This window comes from Equus przewalskii, chromosome 6 (genome assembly GCF_037783145.1).
Source record: "Equus przewalskii isolate Varuska chromosome 6, EquPr2, whole genome shotgun sequence".
Taxonomy (NCBI): domain Eukaryota; kingdom Metazoa; phylum Chordata; class Mammalia; order Perissodactyla; family Equidae; genus Equus; species Equus przewalskii.
In genome coordinates this window covers 50026086-50034185 of record NC_091836.1, presented here as the reverse complement: position 1 = coordinate 50034185, position 8100 = coordinate 50026086, and the positions used below count along the sequence as shown (strand labels likewise).

Here is an 8100-nt window from a genome sequence, read left to right as displayed (position 1 = left end):
AGAGAAAAGCGGGTCGTAGATAGGTGAATGCTATTCTGCATGGATCTAATATTTTTAAAGACGCTGAGAACACTAAGTTTATGGGCACGCAGCTGTGGCAACAGTTGACGGGCAAGGACAGGAAGGAAACATAGCAATGTTCTCGGAGTGCTTGTGTCTGGGAAGCGGCAGGCGGGGATCTGAGGGCGCTGGGAGGGGGTTTCAGCTGCGTTGTGAATGTTTCTCTCATTAAGCAACCTGCTGCCAGGGGACAGTATGGGGGGGCCTCCCAAAACCAAATAGTCACCACTCGAGCCAGCGATTCCATTTCTGGGGATACACCCAAAGGAACTAAATCACGGACGCAACAGATATTTGTACCCCCGTGTTCAGAGCAGCATGACTCACAACAGGCAGGGGGTGGTCGCAACCCAAGTGCCCGTGGGTGGATGGAGGGATGGATAAAATGCGGTCCATCCACACCATGGAATGGCATTCAGTCTTAAAAAACAAAGAACTTCCGATGCGTGCTACGACACGGGTGAATGTGGAGGACATTCCGGTGAGTGAAAGAAGCCAGTCACACAAGGACAGAGAGAGGAGTCACATTCAGACAGGAAGTAGAACGAGGGGGTCGGCGGCGGGGAGCTGGTGTTCAACAGGGACAGAGTTTCAGTTCTGCAAGATGAAAAGAGTTCTGGAGACAGATGTGCGGTTGCGCAACGAGAACATACTTAATGCCCTTGAACTGTGCTTTTAAGGGTTAAGACAGTAAATTTGATGTTATGTATATCTTACCGCAATTTTTAAAACTAAAAAATTAAAAGGATGTACTAACACACGCAAACCTGAAGCCAATCAAAACTACCATGAGAGACCACTTCATACCCATTCGGATGATATTATTAAACAGAAAATACCAAGTGTTGGCACGGACGTGGAGAAACTGGAATCCTTGTGCATTGCTGGTGTGAATGTCAAACGGCGCAGCCGCTGGGGAAAAGTGTGACAGTTCCTCACAAGGTTGAACCAAGAATGACCACGTGATCCAGCAATTCCACTCACTCCGAAAGCAGATGCTCACGAGAGTTGAAAGCGGGGACTCAAAGAGATTCTTGTACATTGGTGTTCGTTCCAGCATGAGTCACAATGGCCGGAAGGTGGAAACAACCCAAATGTCCACTGATGGATGAATGGGTAAACCAAATGCCGTATAGTTGTACGATAGAATATTATTCAGCCTTTAAAAAGGAAGGAAATTCTGACACATGCCACAACATGGAGGAACCTGGAGGATATTATGCTGAGTGAAATAAGCCAGAAACAAAAGGACAAGTATTCTATGATTCCACTCATATGAGGCGCCTAGAAAGGGCAAAAAGTGGATGAGAGGTCACCAGAGGCTGGGGGACAGGGGGAATGAGTTCTTGTTTAATGGGTAGAGGTTCTGTCTGGGATGATGAAAATGTTCTGGAAATAGATAGTGGTGTTGGTTGTACAACAATAAACGTACCGAATGCCACTGAATTGTACACTTAAAAATAGATAAAATGGCTTAAAAGTCAAACCAAACCAAACCCAGCCATGATTCTTGGCTGAATGAATTAGACCATTAGGAGTTGCAAAATTCTCTCCATCTACTCATTCGCCTACATTTATAAACTATTCTACTGGAAACGGCTTTCTTCTCATCAGCAGGCATGATTGGCTTCTCATGAAATACAGTCCCTGCTGGAAAGAGGAGAAAGGCTTGATTCACCCCCTTAATGATTTCAGTGTAGCGCTTAATAGTCCTCTAACAGTCATGAGGCTCTGAGTGTCAGCGGATTTTCCTTGACTAAATGTGTGTCAATCCACTACAATCGCTATTCTTGTCAACACTCCAATTCCACCAGCTTTTCTTCCCAGGAAAAGGCTGAGCTTCACCCTGATGGAAGGAAGAATGTTCCCCGCCAGCCAGGGAGGCAGAAGCTGCCGGAAGTTGTGCCAGCCTCCGCCTCGTCCAGGTGCAGCAGCTCCCCACTCTGGGCATGCCCGGAGTTGGGTGTTTGGCACGTGGACCCGACAGGCACTCACTCACTCGGGCCACCCCTGGAACTTCACCCTGGAGGGACAGCCCACCGCGCAGCTGAGACCAACAGCAGAAAACAGTTTCCACTTTTTACACCAAAGTGAACCCTCAAATTGCTCTTAGTAGCGTATTGTACGACAAAGGGAACAGAATTGTACTGAAATGAAGACCTCAACTGGAACAGTATTGCAAAAATAAGGGAATTCAGTAAGTCGGCTAGGTTAGAAATACATCATCTACATGCAAAATCAATAAGCAGTACAAGTCAATAATCTTTCTGTAGGCAAAGGACCACTGTTTGGAAAGTAATATCCCATTTACATTAGTAATGAAAGGATTAAATATCTAGGAATCAAATTAAGAAATTTGCAATATCTACGGGTCAGCCCTGTGGCCTAGTGGTTAAGTTTGCACTCTGCTTCAACGTCCTGGGTTTGCAGGTTCACATCCCAGGAGTGAAACTACAGTACTCATTGGCGGCCACGCTGTGGTGGCGTCCCACATACAAAATAGAGGAAGATGGGCATAGATGTTAGCTCAGGGAGAATCTTCCTCAGCAAAAAAAAAAAAAAAAGTAATATGTATATGAAAACTTTAAAGTGATATGTGGGACATAAAATATCTGAATAACCAGAAGGACTGCCCCTGTTCTTAGAAAGCTTTGTCATTAAGATCAGTTTTCCCCAGAAGTCCATAAATTTAATGCAATCACTATAGAAATACCCACCAGATTTTTAGAGGATGTGGCAATTCTGCAGTTTGGACCCAGCCGCTCAACTACTAGAAATGCATCGTAGATGTGCATTCACACACAGACAAATGTACGTACCACAACTGGATCAGCGGCCCGTTGATGGACAGTTGTTTCTAAACACAGAATGACAAATAGTAGAAGGAATGCCCTTATTTTAACCCGAGTCATAAAAAGTGACAAATTACCGAAACACGACAGCAACATGGATGAATCCAAAAACACAACGCTGAGTGGAAGGAGCCAGACGCAAGTCCACACTGACCCCAACAAGTGAGTCGCCTATGGGGATGCAACTGGGCCAGCGGCTGCCTCCTGGTGGGGCAAGGGACACGAGGCGACCTCTGGGGCGGTGGAAATGTTCTGCAGCTTGATAGGGATGTGGGTTACAGGGCTGGATTCATTTACCAAAATGCAAGCTGTACATTCAGGACTTGCGCATTTCATAGGGGAAAAAAAGGGAACCAGAGACATTCCTAGGAGGCACAGAGCAGTTTTAATGGATGCCACCATGTGTAGCAGAGAAAAGACAGACCACGCACTTGGCCTCAGGCACACGATGACTCTGGAGGACAAGGACTCAGTCATCTTTTTTTTTTTTTTTAAAGATTTTATTTTTTTCCTTTTTCTCCCCAAAGCCCCCTGGTACATAGTTGTGTATTCTTCGTTGTGGGTTCCTCTAGTTGTGGCATGTGGGACGCCGCCTCAGCGTGGTTTGATGAGCAGTGCCATGTCCGCGCCAGGATTCGAACCAACGAAACACTGGGCCGCCTGCAGCAGAGCGCGCAAACTTAACCACTCGGCCATGGGGCCAGCCCCAAGGATTCAAGGATTCAGTCGTCTTTGTCAAGGTGCCTAGGAATGCAGACCTAGCGTTCTTCTCATTATATCCATGATATGCTTTCCAATGAGTTCTTAGCTTAAAAAACAAGCAGAAGCGGGCCAGCCCGGTGGCGCAGTGGTTAAGTGCGCACGTTCCGCTTCTTGGCAGCCTTGGGTTTACTGGTTCAGATCCCGGGGTGGACATGGCACTGCTTGGCAAAAGCCATGCTGTGGCAGGCATCCCACGTATAAAGTAGAGGAAGATGGGCATGGATGTTAGCTCAGGGCCAGTCTTCCTCAGCAAAAAAACCAGAGGATTGGCAATAGTTAGCTCAGCGCGAATCTTCCTCAAAAAAAAAAAGCACAACAAAAGAACAAGCAGGTCTATCTAAAAAATAAAATCTCTGATGGGGAAACTTGACCCTGTGCATTTGTTACCTGTTCAAAAAAGAAGCGTAGATGCCTGTTTTCATCTTTACAAAAGTGATCCACGTGTTAAAATAGATGTCATAGAAACACGGAAGGAAACCAGTTTATGATCCGGGGGTAGGGAGGCCTTTTAAAATAGGCTCTGAAAAACAAAAGCGGACAAATATAAACCTCACCCCTAAAAATAACATCTCTGCATGGCCAAGACACGCTGAGTCAAGATGCACATAACGCGAGAGTAAAGCTCTGACACTCCAACAGCTCCAGGGAGCACGCAGTCACATGTGACCACGGAGGTGAGAATGTCCAGTGGCCACCGGACACTTGCAGGGGTCGAATCCATCCCCCAAATGCTAACAAGACTCACACTCTTCTGTTGACGAGGAACAGAGAGGCAGGCCATCGGGAGGTTTGCTCTGTCGGGGGGACAGTGGCAGAACCTCGGAGTCCCGGGAAGGTCAGCCAAACATTCTGAGGTGGACACATGAGGACATTTACGCTCCCCGATCCAGGAGGCTCTCCAGAGAGTTCCCCAAAGGGCATGATGGAAGAGAAGGCACAAGGATGTTCGGTGCGGCGCTGTTTACAGCAGCAGGAAGAGGGAGACACCCACTTTCTTGTGAAGGAACCTAGTACACTTTGCATTTGAACATATTTAGCCCTTGAGTCTTACAACTGAGACCTTGGTGACTGCCCGAGTGGAAAGTCACAGTTGAAGTGCCACCAAGTGCGCCATTTACTTAAGTACTTGTAGAAGTGGTGAGGTGAGTGTTAGGCTCAAAGCACAGAAAGCCCATCTAACAGATTCTTAAGCAAATAAGGGGTGTCTGGGGGTGGCAGGCTGGGGCTCCGAGTGACTCCTCTCCTCCTGTTCTACCATCCACTGCACCGGGCTTCTGTCCTCATGGTCCCAAGATGGCTGCTGCAGTACCAGGTATCAGGCCCACTCCAGACCAAAGGGCTCCAAGGACCCGGGGAAGACCAACTAAGACGGTTCCTTTTAAAGGCTTTCCTGGGAGCCACACTAGCAAGTTCCACTCGCACCTCGTTAGCCAGAACTGAGTCACACGAGTTAACCTCCACCCTGAACACACACGTGGAGTGGTCTGTTTTCAGAGAACTGCCTCGGTGGGGTCCTTGGGCACCGAGGAGCCCGTTCTCATCCAGCCCCAGTGGAGAGGCAGCCTGGAGCCGCTCGCAAATCACGAGTTCCCACCCAAAGTGATTTATAGGAGAGATTTATTTGAAGAAATATTACAACATATAAAAACTACATAAATTCCACTCATACAGTGGTTGATTTGATATAATGCATAATAAAAAACTTTTAAAATCCAGAACGCACAAAGAACTGCACAGTTCCGTCACTACGTCATTAGTTGATAAGCAAACCTCACAGAACGGCTTCGTGTCAGCCGAGGCCACAAACACCGTGTACGACACATGTGAACTGACAGATCGCGACATGTTAAAAATACAACATCAGTGCACGTTGGGGATCCCTGGTGCCAGCAACGAGGGCGACGGGAGGGCGGGGCTAGTCCGCAGTGGTTTTCTCCTCCTTGACTCTAACTGAAGACGAATAAGAGGGAAAGTCATTGCTGGGAACATACACAGCGTCACACTCCACAACAGGCAGGGTCACAAAAACGCTGTCAGGACCCACAGTCCCGCGCTGCCTAACGACATTTCGGTCAACGACGGACCACATATCTGATGGTCCCCTAAGATTATGGCGGTCCCCTAAGATTAGTACCCCGTAGCCTAGGTGTGTAGCAGGTGATGCAGTCTTGGTCTGTCAGCACCCCTCTATGATGTTCGCACAACGATGGAAACGTCTAATGACACATTTCTCAGAACACAGCCCTGTCACTAAGCGACTCGTGGCGGCACGTTAAGGCGTCAGTGCCTGAGGCAGGTCCAGGCAGGCCCACCCGGCAGGACACAAGCAAGTGCCTGAGACTCCACTGCACACCTGGTGTGAGCCGGGCTCCCATCCTACGCACTGACGTGTGCAAGTCGCTCAATCTCACAGCCACCCCAGGAGAGAAGTGAGGCCACCCGGGAGGCTGTGACTCGCCCGCATCCCAGAGCCCAGAGTTGGAGCCCAGCCGCCCACCCCCGCCGTACCTGAGGCACTCTCTTGAGCTTTGGCCAACATACAACGCTTGATCTCCAAGCCGATGGCTTTGGCCAGGGGTGGCGGCACGGCGTTACCCACCTGCAGGAGGGAAGGAGGGCGGCGCCTGGTCTGGCATGTCTGGGATCAGCGCCAGCCTCGCTCAGGACAACGAGGGCATGGCGCCCCGGACTCATGCTCACACGGGCCCCAAGCTCTTCTCACCACAGCTCCCGGACCCTCCGGTCGGCCCGGCCTCCCACCCAAAACACTAACACGTCAAGAAGCACCCAGAGAGAAGGGGCCTTCAGACAAACTCAGGTCCAGAGAGGGAGCCACCAGGCTTCACTTCCGGGCATGGGACAGGGGAAGCGGCACGGGAGGCGTTCGCTGTGACCCCAGGCACCCTGGGATCGAAGACACAGCCCACTTAACTCCCCGAGAACCAGTCAGGAACCAGGGGTTCATTCAACCCTCGCAACAGAAGTGTCTGCTCCCGCAATGAAGCTCGATATGCCAGAACTTTCTTTTGGGCTCATCTGCCTCGGAGTGTAAAGAGCACCCAACGTGCCTAGTGACTCCACCTGCCCATGAAGGCTCTGGGCCCAGGGACGGGGTCCCTCCTGTCTGGCTGGCCCCTCCCGGAGCGCTGAGCCCCATCAGGCAACAAGCCCTGGGTGCTCAGCATCCCCTCGGAAGTGACCGTGTGTATGCGCTCCCCGCTGAACCATGCCCACCTGGTCAGAGGCAGGGCACAGCCCCGTCAGCCTGGGGGCCCCTCAAGCACAGGAGAGGCGGCCAGTTGCAGCCCACTGACCTGCCGGTGCTTGTCCAGGATGTTGCCGAACAGCCGGTAGGTGTCGGGGAAGCCCTGGGAGCGGGCACACTCGCGCACACTCACCACGCGGTGCTGCTCGGGGTGGAGCACGCGGCCCTGGGGGCGAGAGGCTCGGTGGGGAGGGGGAACAGGACGGGCCGCCTGCCACCAGGGGCAGGGAGGGCATCTGCGCCCTAGAAAATAAGCCCATCTCCACCGGCACCAAGGCGGCACGAGGCGAGCCGGAGACATGTAGTGCTGGCTGCTGAAAGGTCACTCCAGAGGTAAGCCCGCACCCCCGGCCCCTCCCAGGCCCGACCCCAGCCCTCAGACCCACCTGCTTGCCCATGGGCTCAGGGTTGGTGACAGTCGTGCTGAAGAAGCCGTCCCACTCGAGCCGTCCGTAGAGGCCAGCCCAGTGGTTGTGCCTGTTCCCAGTGTGGGGCAGGCACCAGGGGATAAGGGTGTTGAACTGTCTGGCCGCGGAGTCACAGGCCTTGCCCGCTGCAAGAGAGGGCAGCAGTGAGGCTGCAGCTGCGGGACGGAGGGACAGAGCCGCGCCAGTCCCCGCTCCCCTAGGGCAAAGCTTTTGCCGCTTAACACTGTCTACAGCAGGGACCCCGGGCCTGGCCTGCCTGTGCGCTGGCCAGGGCCTCTGGGCGGGTGGGCACAGCCCCAGTATCTCCTGCTGGGAAGCCCCAGGCCTCAGCCCCTAAGGGGGCGGGGGCCTCAGGCCACAGCCGGGGCCCAGGCGGGCCCACCTTCCACGCAGGAGCAGACCCCGCGGAGGGCCCCGGTGCTGCTGCGGCCGTTCTTCCTGTCGTGGTAGGTGTAGCGCAGCTTCCTGGCCATGGTGCCGTCGGAGAGCCGCACCTCGATGTTGGGCAGGTCACGCCAGTCCGAGCCGGGGGCCAGAGGGATGTGCCGCATGCGGGCGGCCACCAACGCGCTCATGTCCTAAAAGAGCAGCAGGCCCCAGCTGCCACCTAGCTCAGGGGGCATCTGAGCACCGCAGTGGGCTGGGCACCAGCATTCCAGGCCCAGGGAACACCAGGGTGACCAGTAACCCCCAGGGGGCTTAAACCCCATGGGGGAGACACACAGTAATGCCG

At 52.6% G+C, this 8100-nt stretch overlaps 1 protein-coding gene across 9 annotated transcripts in view; it reads right to left on the bottom strand.

The window, feature by feature from the left end:
* Positions 1 to 5274: 5274 nt before the first annotated feature.
* Positions 5275 to 8100, bottom strand: part of DNMT1 (DNA methyltransferase 1) — a 40946-nt gene continuing 38120 nt past the window's right edge. For all 9 annotated transcript variants that reach the window (XM_070623685.1, XM_070623684.1, XM_070623690.1 and 6 more), the window contains 5 exons: positions 7750 to 7945; positions 7326 to 7492; positions 6989 to 7105; positions 6183 to 6273; positions 5275 to 5624 (listed from right to left, as the gene is read on the bottom strand). In XM_070623685.1, coding sequence (XP_070479786.1) covers positions 5590 to 5624; positions 6183 to 6273; positions 6989 to 7105; positions 7326 to 7492; positions 7750 to 7945 — 606 coding nt within the window. In that variant the 3' untranslated portion in view covers positions 5275 to 5589. The remainder of the gene's footprint in view (positions 5625 to 6182; positions 6274 to 6988; positions 7106 to 7325; positions 7493 to 7749; positions 7946 to 8100) is intronic.